This window comes from Megalopta genalis, chromosome 8 (assembly GCF_051020955.1).
Source record: "Megalopta genalis isolate 19385.01 chromosome 8, iyMegGena1_principal, whole genome shotgun sequence".
Classification (NCBI taxonomy): Eukaryota; Metazoa; Arthropoda; class Insecta; order Hymenoptera; family Halictidae; genus Megalopta; species Megalopta genalis.
The window spans coordinates 14,597,585-14,610,519 of NC_135020.1; the positions used below are offsets into that span (position 1 = coordinate 14,597,585).

At 38.1% G+C, this 12,935-nt stretch overlaps 1 protein-coding gene across 1 annotated transcript; it reads right to left on the bottom strand.

Annotated features, from left to right (window-relative positions):
* Positions 1-7,343: 7,343 nt before the first annotated feature.
* LOC117217563 (neuroligin-4, Y-linked-like) lies at positions 7,344-9,614 on the bottom strand. The gene has a single exon (XM_033465251.2). It carries the CDS (start codon positions 7,770-7,772, stop codon positions 7,356-7,358), a length of 417 nt encoding a protein of 138 aa, XP_033321142.1. The 5' UTR covers positions 7,773-9,614; the 3' UTR covers positions 7,344-7,355.
* Between the last annotated feature and the right edge of the window lie 3,321 nt (positions 9,615-12,935).

The following is a 12,935-nucleotide window of genomic DNA, read 5'->3' on the forward strand; positions in this document are numbered from 1 at the left end:
ATATTTACTGTAAATCTAGATATACTGTTTGACGAGTGCAATGCATTCGTTCAGCTAATTATTAATTTGCTTAACATTTATTGAAAGAGTTCCTTTCTATTTTTAGGCCGCAGACAGATTCAACAACTCTAGATTAAAACATTTTGAAAGTGTTCCTTATTATAATAATAATATAACCTTGAATATTCGTATATTTCTTTATTAACACAAAACAAAAGGTCGTACAATCGTAGAAGTAAAGAACACAAGAACTATAAGATAATATATAACGCGTGCTCGTCTACAATTCTTCATCTTTTATCTGAAGATAATGAGTGAACTCGTCATTTATGTTCGTCACCATCATTCAGAAAATGTTCACTTTCTTTTACACTCAATGAATGAATCTTTCACTTCATTGCATCCTAGTATTCACATTGATTGAAATCATGCTGTATGTACGTTAATTGCGACAGATATTTTATCACGTTCACATTATTTATCCTGCGACGTATCTTTATAAGCATCCGTGATTGACAAGTCTAATTATCAAAAGTCAAATATTGAAAGCTTTATAGTGTGAGACGAAAAGCCGTAAGAACTTTCAAAACCAGCCTGACACAACCGTGCCGCTATAAATCTAACGACTTCTTCGTCTAATCCTCGGATTGCATCTTTCAGATCACGTTACGAAGCATCTGTATATAGCAAATTTACAACGAATGCACAAGTAGGTTGCAGCGACTATCGTTTACCCCCATCCATCGACTGTTCCGTTCATTTGCCAGTCGAGCTCCGACGCGTACGTAATATCAAAGAAACCCACCCGCCATCCCCCCCTTTTATACCGAAATTAATTCATGTCGCCATTTCGACGCACGGAAGCGCGTCGAGGACTCCTTTGACAGCGGCGGAGCATCGATGAAAAGCTGTTGAAGAATTGGTATACGTTTCTGTCGTTTGAAAGGGATCCGCCGCACCTATCAGCCACAAAGGGCAACGGCGCTGGAAAGAAAACGCGAAAACTAGGCGAAGGGAAGATGAACTGGCAGGAACAACGAGCGGCCGCCAGCTTACAGCCTATTCTACTCGACAGTTGCAACTAATTTTGTCGTATATTCTCATATTTCGGTGACCAGAGGGGAAGTCCTAACTTCGTGACTCGCAAACATCTTTGCACTCGAATCTCAGATCATTCGACCACTTGAGTATTTTTTTTTCTCTGAAGAGTCAAAATTTTGTCTAACAATTGTTTCCTTTAACTTGTCGATCGAAAATGTGCTAGCTAGCAACGAAGATTTTTCTCAGCCATTTAGTGGTACTCGATTATTGTAGTTTGACCCTTTGCAGTCGAAGCTCTATTTTAATTCGAAATTTAAAAGATGTATTCTGATCTACCATATTTTTATTTTATGTGATTCAATGTAGTTTGTGCATATGAAATTCACCCTATTGTTCACCTATAATTGTTATACCATTTTTCGAAATAATTGCAACAGCGCCAGATTTTTTATATTTTTAAAACACTGTTAAAACTGCAAGTATTGTAGTATTGCACTATAAAAGTACAATACTTGCAGTTTTAACAGTTTTTTTAAATATAATACATCTGGCGCTGTTGCAATTATTTCGAAAAATGGGATAACAGTTTTTAGTGGCGCCTCATACACGCGATTTTAGTGCAAAGGGTTAAATGTATTAACACCTAAACCTAGCATGCTGGTAAAAATGACCAGTTTCAGACGTTTTCATTTAAAGATTGCTTAGATTACAGAGACGGAATCGTAGAAAATAATTCAATAAATTTCTTCCACTGTGAAGAGTACGTTACGATAGAAATGGCGAAAAGTTTAAACGTCGGTCAGCTTTAGTGCACGATAGATATAGTGTTAATTTCCTTTCAAAATGAACGTACTTAAACGTGTTTGATATCCTAGTATTTAAAGTGTCTAGCAAGGTCCATGATTACTATACTTTAATCGATGCAACATACACATTATGGAATGCGAACATTTACCGGATAAACGTTCAAAAAAACTGTTAAAACATTAATTAACTTATTACACTCTCCTTCCTTGGAATACGAGATCGTGTTAACGACGTATGTCGGTGAAAAATATGTTCATTAATTTCATCGAAGCCGAGCGATACGTAATAATTGAATCATGCAGTCGATAATAAAACAAATTCGTTGCGGTCTCGTAAAAAAGTGAAAGCTAATTTATGAGAGAAATACAAGTCTTTAACACAGACACACACATGAAAGGGTTAAAGAACTTACATCATTTGCGGAGTCCGTTGAACGAGAATTCGTGCAACAGCATTATTAGCGAATATCGAGATCCTTACGTGGGTTAAATTGCATTTCCATATGACTGCCAAGGATTTTTGCTTAAGAAAGCTTGAAAGCAGCGAAAGAAGAAGCAGCATCGCGGAGAATTCTTATAAGAACCGAGCGCATGGGCCGACATTCGTTTGCCGATCCGACGTTACGTCCAAAGAACGATCATTCAGCGAGTTCTGTGTGTAGAATTCCGCGCATGTTTCGACGAAATAAAAGTGGACACAGTTCCACGGTATAAAGAAATTCCTGACTTCCTAAGAGCACCGCAGCACCGTCTAGCGTATCCCGAGGATTTTTCAGGCTCGTATCGCGAATCCTCGAATACAGCACGGTTCGGCCCCCCAAAAAGCTAATTAAAAAGAATATAAAGCACGGCAAGTGTTTGCCAAGCTTATTAAAATTCAAATGCACGGACTGAGAAATTATACATTCACTTTCATCGATAACGAATGGATTTGCTCAGCTGAAGTTGTTTTGTAAGAACGCGTGTGCAGTTTTTCTCCTCTTTCTGCTGTGCAATCACTTTGATCCACGGCCCGAAATAAACAGATATGTGTTCTTTATGAAATGGATTCTCATTTCTTCGGAACATTTTCAATAAACGTTCTCGTGGAACAAATTCTTTTAAAAGGTTTATTCGTAAAGTTCCTATGAAATATGCAGAACAGAGAATTACGATGTGCTGGATTTATTTAGTCCAGCATTTATACGTAATTATATTATATTATTATTATAATATATAATATATAATATTATATAATATATTATTATTAAGTAAATTATTACGTATAAATAATATGTATAAATAAATATATTGAATAAATATAATCAATTTAACTTCACAAGCAAAACATTTTCTGAAAGGACTTATATTATTTCTGCAATCATTCAGTATAAATTTTATTATTGTAAAGGCCATTAACTTGTGGAGATAAATAATTTTATATATTCAATTTTGACATATAACCAGAATAGTCACACATTTAATATCGTTATAATATTATTCGTTAAGTAATATTATGTTTCAGATCTTCTTTTATATTATATATATATTAACAAAAAATATCTATTCTCGTTATAATGGAAGAACATTTATTTTCAAATTACATTCATTCTACACAGTCGAACCAAAACTTTTAATTTCAAGAATTCTTTTATATCTACTACGCGTAATTAGCACTACGTGTAATTACTACGTGTAATAAATTCCAATGTAACTCATGAAAAAGTTCCGGAACTTTTTCGAACCCCGCTATTATCATATCATTGTCTCATGGATGGCAGCTGAATGCGATTACAAAAACTTCACGGCTTTAATGCATTAAGACCGTAATGTTACTTTAATTGCAAGCAGGCTGCAGCCGTAGACCGTCGATTAGTCTCATATAGTACCTAATTACTGGGACGTGAACAAAATTCTCTCCTATGGAACATTACTAGCGACCAAGAAAATTTTAATCACTGTTTTCTAACTTTTAAAGAAACTGTGTGTTATATTACAGTGAACTAAATGCTTGGAAAAAATCGATTCAAGTTGTTGGTATCGATTTTGTTCCATTTTTTTTTTAGTTACGAAGGAATGAAATTTCTTTATGCAAATATCTTATAATAAGATAATCTTAGAATAAATATCTTATAATAAGATAATCTTAGAATAAATATCTTATAATAAGATAATCTTAGAATAAATATCTTATAATAAGATAATCTTAGAATAAATATCTTATAATAAGATAATCTTAGAATAAATATCTTATAATAAGATAATCTTAGAATAAATATGTTATAATAAGATAATCTTAGAATAAATATCTTATAATAAGATAATCTTATAATAAATATCTTATATTTTATACAAATATCTGCAGCCTAATAATATCACATTGTCAACAATGCTTTTCAGTCAAGTAATTAATTCACGCTACATACACTCTCCTTCAAAACTATCAGAGTGGGCAGGGGGAGTAATAATTTGAGAAACCGATAAGAAATTGTTATAATTCCTTGAATTTATTTCAAAGTTAATTTTATGAAACTGTGTAACAAGTACATGCATCTATATATTTTTTTACTTTATAATTCAACCAACGTCAATTTTATAAATGGAAATTAAATTTTCTTTCCGTCGATGCATCCATCGCGTTTTCTAATTACTTCTTGGACTAATTTCGGCATCCGTTTTATTAGTCTGTTATTAATCTATTATTTCTGATTCTGTTTGGTTCCATGCATGTTGTAGTATGTATAGTCCACACATTTACGTATCGTACGAAATTAACTCAGCATACGTTTTCACCGAATAAAATGCAATAAATCGGTAAACTGATAGCATAAGCGACAAATACTATTAACGTGATACGCACCGTCGGCGATACAATGCCACAGAACTTAATCCCAAACGTAAGACATTGCCTGAACCGAATGAGAAATTACAATATATAATAAATCAGCAGGTGTTCTAATACTTTCGGAGGTGAGTGTACGTGTTATTCAATAGCGGCATGCCGCGCGTGCGAGTTAATCGCGAGACATTAAACAGTGAGATAATAGAATCCAATTTAATTACGTTGAAAGTATTCGTCGTAGCTTCGTTCTAACCGAAATTTCGTCGCCGTTATAATTATCACGTCTATGATCTAGTAATAGGGATTCGCGCGCGTGACTTCTCCTAATTCTCGCAGTATCGTACCTTCCCCCCCGAGCCCTTGGACCTACTACTACCTCTCGCCTTCATTAGTCCTCAATAAAATCGTCTTTAAAACGAAATATTCTCTCTCGAGTACAATTATAACACTATCGGATGAAGCAAAATTTCGTTGCGACCTTTGCAAATGATAAAAGTCTCTTATTGAACCAAAATTGCAGAAGGTGCGATTAATAGTTTTTACCCTCGTTTTTTACGCGAACAGTTTGAGAATTTTTATAAATGTCGTAAGCAGAAGATTGAAACAAAACAGAATGTGACTACATCTTCGTTTCGATGGAATTATTAAACGAAGGCGTGAAACGTTAGATAAACTGGAGTTTCACTCGAAATACAATTTTTACAGACATTGCAGTTCTAGTAAAAAATCCATACAAAATCCGAATTACTTCGTATCAAGCAATTGATTGCTGTTCTTGTACTAGAATCGTGAATCAAGTAGTAACTAAATTATGTTCGATGTTATTGTTTCTTACGTTACGCAAACATCAACTGCAGTTTGAAATAAATGATTTCGAACTATGCTTACTAACCATAAGCATAACAACTGCTACAAAATTATTCTGTATTTTATGTTTCGTTACGTAGAAACGAAGGACAACGAAGTATTCATATTCAATAAATGAAAATGTAATAGATTTCCCATCATTTTACTTTTATAAGTAACTGCAATTAACCTTTAACGGTCCAATGCCGCTATATACATTGCAAAAATCAATATAACCGTAAAATCTGACGGAAAACTTTGTACTTTGATGAAAACATATCAATGAATTTTTATACAATAAATCTTTTTTCATATATTTCGTATATAAATCTTTAGCATAATAATTTCTACTACTTGAAATGTATACTTGAAATACTTCTGGTCCGCTAATGGTTGATATGTACTCGAGGAGACGAAAAATGTAAAAATAAATCGATAAAAGCAAATACATCTAGCACTTAGAAGAAGTAGTAATAGTGTGTCGTGTTCTTTTTGTAGACTTATTAACATATGTGGAGCAAATAGCCAATCAAATGTGCAGGTTCAATCATAACTTTAGAGACATCCTACACATATTGGTGTACAAATTCTTAAATTCCAACTGTTATTATTGAGCATAGTTCCTACATAATAATAACATAAAAAAATAATAATATAAATATAATAAAATAATAACGGCCAATCAAATATACAGGTTCAATCATAACTTTAGGAATATCCTACACATATTGGTGTACAAATTCTTAAATTCCAACTGTTATTATTGAGCATAGTTCCTACATAATAATAACATAAAAAAATAATAATATAAATATAATAAAATAATAACGGCCAATCAAATATACAGGTTCAATCATAACTTTAGGAATATCCTACACATATTGGTGTACAAATTCTTAAATTCCAACTGTTATTATTGAGCATAGTTCCTACATAATAATAACATAAAAAAATAATAATATAAATATAATAAAATAATAACGGCCAATCAAATATACAGGTTCAATCATAACTTTAGGAATATCCTACACATATTGGTGTACAAATTCTTAAATTCCAACTGTTATTATTGAGCATAGTTCCTACATAATAATAACATAAAAAAATAATAATATAAATATAATAAAATAATAACGGCCAATCAAATATACAGGTTCAATCATAACTTTAGAAACATCCTACACATATTGGTATACAAATATTCTTAAGTTCCAGCTGCTATCATTAAACATAATTCCTAAATAATAATAATATAAAGAAATAATAATATAAATATAATAAAATAATAACAGCCAATCAAATATGCAGGTTCAATCATAACTTTAGAAACATCCTGCACATATTGGTATACGAATTCTTAAATTCCAGCTGCTATTATTAACCATAGTCCCTAAATAATAATCACAGATGCTATCGCGCGTCCCAATCCCTTGATTTCTTTCTACTGCAATTCAAGAGAAACTTATTAGTTTCTCACGTACGATATATCTGATTCTTTCATGTTATTTTCAATTATAACCACTTTATAGTGTTCCAGCGATTTTAACAACGACACTAATAACCAACGTAAAACCTAACAGATTCGTATCAGCACGTGGTTTCCGCAGAGCTGAACATAACCATAATATGCACAACCACCCATATTGACAATTCCGCCCACAGAGACGCCGAATCCTTACACACAATATATTTCAAAGAACAATAACCATAATTATTAACTATACTTCCAAGCGATCGTCCAACCTTCGTTGGACCAACCTCGTCGCCCCAACGTCGGCAACGTGGCGACGAAACCAGCCCCCGCTGACAACAACATTCGAGCCCGTTAAAAAATCCCGCCGTTAAAACGATAACATTCCCAGTGTCGTACCTTGAACCGGCGCGTAGATGTTGAGATAGAGACAGTCCTCGCTCTGATTCCTCAGGTACGGCAGCAGCCTTCTGAGGTACTCCGCGCGTCCTTTCGGCATTTTGTCGCTGAGCTCGGGCAGCCTTTGCGGGCAGACGGGCCCGAACTTGTCAGCGACTTTGACGCCGTGCCATATCGCGCCGTTGACAGGCGGCATGAATCGAAGGGAGCCGATCGGCGGCGACGCGTACGGAACGCCGCGGAACACTTCGACGCCCTCGAGGTGGCGATCGAGGGGCACGATAACGCCAGACAGTTCCCCGTACTTTGTCCTGACGATCCTCGAGCTGAGCTCGGCGCTGGCGGTGGCCAGGACGAGGCCGAGCAACGCCAGGATCGGCGACGTCATCTTCGTTCGCGCCCTACCACAAACCCCGTCCCCTCGGCTGGTGCGCCTCAGTCGATCCCCCTCCTCAAGCTCATTCCTCGGCTCTAGCCGCCGCCGCAGGCTCTAACGCTCGCGATCCTGATGACCCCGTTGCCACGAGGACCGGCCGCTTCGCCAGGATGCATCAGTGTACGCGAGGATCGATATCACCGCGCGATCCCTGACCGTGGATCACTCGGACGAACACCAACGTATCATATATCCCGTCGGTTCCCGTCGGCCTGCCCTCCGTCGCGACGATCGCTCTGCCCCCGGAGCAACGTTCAAGTCATCTTTCGCGGTCCTCGACAAGGTATACACTGGTCGGAGCCAATATCGAAGACGGCGGTTACCACGGATCGCCGGAGCCGCTCTTTAAATCGAGTCCTCTTCGAGGCCGCTGTTTGACTAGCCACGGAAACGTGCTGACGATTCTCGACGGGAAGTCAACACGCGGCCCAAGGCATCCCCAACTCAGCGTTCTGAAAGGTAAATAGCCCGAGTTACAGGAGCGACGACGGGGCCCTCCTTCACGGGATCCTCGAGGCTCTGCTATTCTATTCCGTATCCTGGAAACTCGTGCGTCGACCACTTAATCGTCGGGCAAATGCCTTTATTGCCGCGCGGACCGCGCCTTTCGTTCGACCGAGAGGCTACTGGACACCTGTCCGAACGGTACGTCGCATTTTACAGGATGATGTTCCTAATTGTGGTCACGAGGACGACGACGATACCGAGCGGTTTCAGCCGCGATCGCGGCTCTCCGAATCCTAAGAGCAGCGGACGGGATTAGAGGAAGCCGATCTCATTTCTAATGGCATGCTTGATGTGCCGGTACAAATAAAACGCGCCGGCCCTAATGACGCTCAGGAGAAATCCGCCCCTCGGATGTTTAACGGTCCGCTTCATCCTTACGAGCTGGCTTCCTAGAGCTTCCGGGGAGATGAACACGCCGGATACCGTGGACACCGGGTCCACCTCGGGACGCTTTATCGCTTCTTCTCACGAGATGCTTTTTCTTCTTCTTATTCTTATTCTGGACGGACGAAAGTTTCGCGGTTCGGCCGATCACGGTCTCTCCGGTGGCCGCTGCTAAGAGGCTGGCGAGAGGATCGACGGCTTCCGAAGAGGATACCGAGGCTCTGGCTTCCACTGTATCCAACATGAATCCCCGGACCTGGGCCAGTGCGGAGAACCCTCCAGGCTCCACTACCCGAAGACACCTTATCACTCGAGCCCCGCGGACCGTAGACACCTAAGCACTCTCGCACTGTTTGGGATCATTGTTCCAACTTGGCAGCTGCTAAGCCTGCGTAACTCACTTTAAACTTCGGCTCGGTCGGCTGCGCTCGGTTCAGAGGATAACGATCATGATGATGTACCGAGCCTCGGCCACGGCTGTGCCGGTCTTCGAGAAGGTTCAATGGTTAATTGAATCGATCGTGACTCGCTGTTCAGGCACCACTGGATGCCCCGTCCCTGTTGGTCGCAGGCCTGCGACCAGGCGGACCCGGCCGCTTCGCAGGCAGCCGCCCGATGCCGATCCTGGATCGAACTGCTGGACACACGCGGACACTTGGCTGGGGACCCGGGAGACACTCGCGATCACGCACTGCACACCCGATCCATCCGGCGATCTCCGTCACGTGGAGCCGGCATCCCGCGGAATCCGAGCCGATCCGATCCGCGAGGAACGCGAGTCGGTCGCGGGGCGCGCGGACAGGGGACGACGAGGGGATCACCGAGACTGTGGAGAGACGGTGCGAGACGACGGAGACACGGCCGCGGATCGCGCTGGACCAGAGGAGCCGATGTTGCCGTCACTTCGACCTCGGACAGACTGGCGTCAAGCGACACCGAGCACACTGAGATGCGCATGCCCCGCGCAAACGCTGCCCGTAGCCGCTCAGGACATGGGCGTAAGTCCCGTCGACCCGTCGATATTGCAGGGGGGATCGATCTGCCGGCGAGAAAACGGTTCGTGTCTGAAACCGCCGACGTACCCGCCGGCTATTCAGACGGAAAACACGGTACAATTGAGACAATTAACTTGACGGTGGGGCGAACTGTTATTTCGGAGTTCTACGGACGGGATCGTTTCGAACCGGCAAGCTTTTCGAGTTTCGGTGTCGTTCGTCGGTACGTCAGATTTTGCGATACGTTTAACGAACGATGTAACTGTTCGGCGGCGTGGTGATTGATCGTGTATATGCGAACTACGAGAGCAGGAGAATGTTCGTGGTTCTTCTCGTCTGTTATCTTCGTCGAAATTTTTAAGTTGCTGTATTTCATCGCCGAAATAGGAATAGCAGGATGGATGTGTCTATATGTAATGTAGACTGACAGAAATTGCTTTATGATTGTCGTGAAATATATGAATTCTTGTTGGAGGTTGCTGGTAGCGATGCAATAGCGATCAGAAATTTAAGACGATGAATTTTAGTTTTAGTCATATTGGTGTTTTATGTGACTGTTATTCGTTTTAGTGATATTATAAAATAAGAAATAACCTCAAACAGGTCAGAATTTAGAGATATTATAAAACAAGGAATAACCTCGAACAGATCAGAATTTAGAGATATTATAAAACAAGGAATAACCTTGAACAGAACAGAATTTATTGATATTATAAAACAAGGAATAACCTTAAACAGAACAGAATTTATTGATATTATAAAACAAGAAATGACCTCAAACAGGTCAGAATTTAATGATATTGTAAAACAAGGAATAACCTCAAACAGAACAGAATTTATTGATATTATAAAACAAGGAATAACCTTAAACAGAACAGAATTTATTGATATTATAAAACAAGAAATGACCTTAAACAGATCAGAATTTAGCGATATTATGAAACAAGGAATAACCTTAAACAGATCAGAATTTAGTGATATTATAAAATAAGAAATCAGTTGTAACAAAAAGCCTAAAACAGAATAGAATGGAATTAAAGTTTTTATCACAGTGAAAGTACAAAATTGGATGATGGAGTGGTTACGTTAGCTAACTTTACCCTTCTACAGTGTTCATAAAAAGTTACACCAGTGGTGGTCGGTTCATATCAAATGATATAATAATTAATATAAATATTGAAAAAGAAGTAAAAATTTATTTGCAAAATTCATTCAATAAATTTGATTACAATACGGTGTTAATTAACACATTGAGTGCCCTATCGGTGATATACGGATGACACTAATTTTTAGCTAGGTTTTGAAATTCATTTTTACGGTGACATATTCGCACAAGCTTAAGTTTACTAGGACGTTTAGGCTGCTAAACAGTTCAATTTCAAGTACCATTCGCTATGATAAATTTCAACTTCCTCGTTTCAGCTTCATTAATTAAATTACCTCGATTTTGTGGGATCTTTAGGCACTCAACATATTATATCAAGACAGTAAGAGATCGAAAAATCTGAACGTCTCGAATACTCATGCTTTAATTACTAACGCATATTGTCTAAATTAAAATGTTATAGTGATCGTTATAATATTGTATAGTATGTTATAGTAGTTGTGATAGATTCTTATATAATAAATATGTAAATATTCCAGTAATTCAAGCAACTCGAATATATATATATATATTTTCGTAAAAACGAGCATTGTCTTTTTGAGTAAAATTAACAAAAAAAGAATATTGTTTATAACACATGATCAAGTATGCAATATTCACCATCGTATATTTCGATGTTCTCAATTTCTATCGTATAATACTCCCGTTAAGAATGAAAAATGATCATACACACACACAAGTATAGGTATGTAAATACATCCTCTTCTAGATAACAACAGTTTTCGTTTATACCAGAACTTCTCTTGAATGGTTGTCAGACATACGAAGCACTATGTGCGCCGTTATCATCTTTTCCTGTTAACCACAAACAATGCGGTGTCACAAATCATCCTGGAAATGGTGACAGCTTACGTTGTAGTAAATCAGTATGTATCCACATGTTTGGTTTAGATAATAATGCGATCCGTCGATGTATAGTGATGGAAAGATATGTTCGCGAACTTCTATAGATATTTGGACACTTGTTGGAATCTAGTCAAGTGCTTACAACTATTACTGTAATACGTGTCCGTTAGTGAATAAACTGCTCGTTATACTGTGATTTTAATAGCGAGCTCGTTATTCGTCATCTATTCTTCGCAGTAGCATTTTCATTAAAATGTAATGAAATCATAACAGCGTTATTCTTCAGATCCTCTTGAACCAGAAATATGGAAAGAGAATAACAGTAGTTGTAGTTCAGAAACGGTTAAAACAATTCTTTTCGTATATGGGACATTTGTTCTCACATAACTTTGATTATTGATATTATATTATATTATATTATTATTAGTTTTACGGAACTATTTAATTTATCTGTACGTACATATTTCACATATTGAAATATGCCTACACGAAGCACTTGAACCTTTTGTAATTTCTGTCTCGGTAACCCCTTTTTGCATATAATTAAATATATATTAACAATTATTGTTCTTATTGAAATAATTTTACTGTTACTAAGCTTCAAGATTCTCGAATGCAAAGATATAATAAATGCCTAGAGTCTGGTTACATAATTGATAAGATTTCCTTTCAATTTTTATTTTTATTTACAGAAGTATTATATAATATTACATTCAATTATATAATATTAAATTCATAATTTTATAACCGTTCCTTTCCAACTTCCCGTTCTTTTCTAGTAATCTATGCTCAATTATTACTCATTATTAAATATAGCTCATATAATGAGCTATGCAATCCGCAAATGACAAGTTCCTGAGATCATTTAAAGCAGCTTCTTCCTTTACAAAAATTTTCTGCGAGGCACCGTTAACGAGTTATTAACGAAAAACAGTGACCAATAAGAATCGAGTACGGCTGACGCGAGGCGGCCCAGCCAATCAGCGCACGAAGCCCAGTTCCGCTCATTGGCTCGGTCGCCTCGCGCCAGCTGAGCTCGCCTCTCATTGGTCACTGTTTTTCGTTAATAACTCGTTAATGGTGCTTCGGAGAAAATTTTCGTAAAGGAAAAAGTTGCTTCAAACGATCTAAGGAACCCGCCACTTTCGGATTGCGAGACATTTTTGGGACACCCTGTATATAATGAGAGCTCATATAATGAGCTATCAATATAGCTAT

Bases quoted from the DNA above. Each gene is read 5' to 3' on its own strand.
- LOC117217563 (XM_033465251.2), bottom strand. From the start codon at position 7,772: ATGACGTCGCCGATCCTGGCGTTGCTCGGCCTCGTCCTGGCCACCGCC.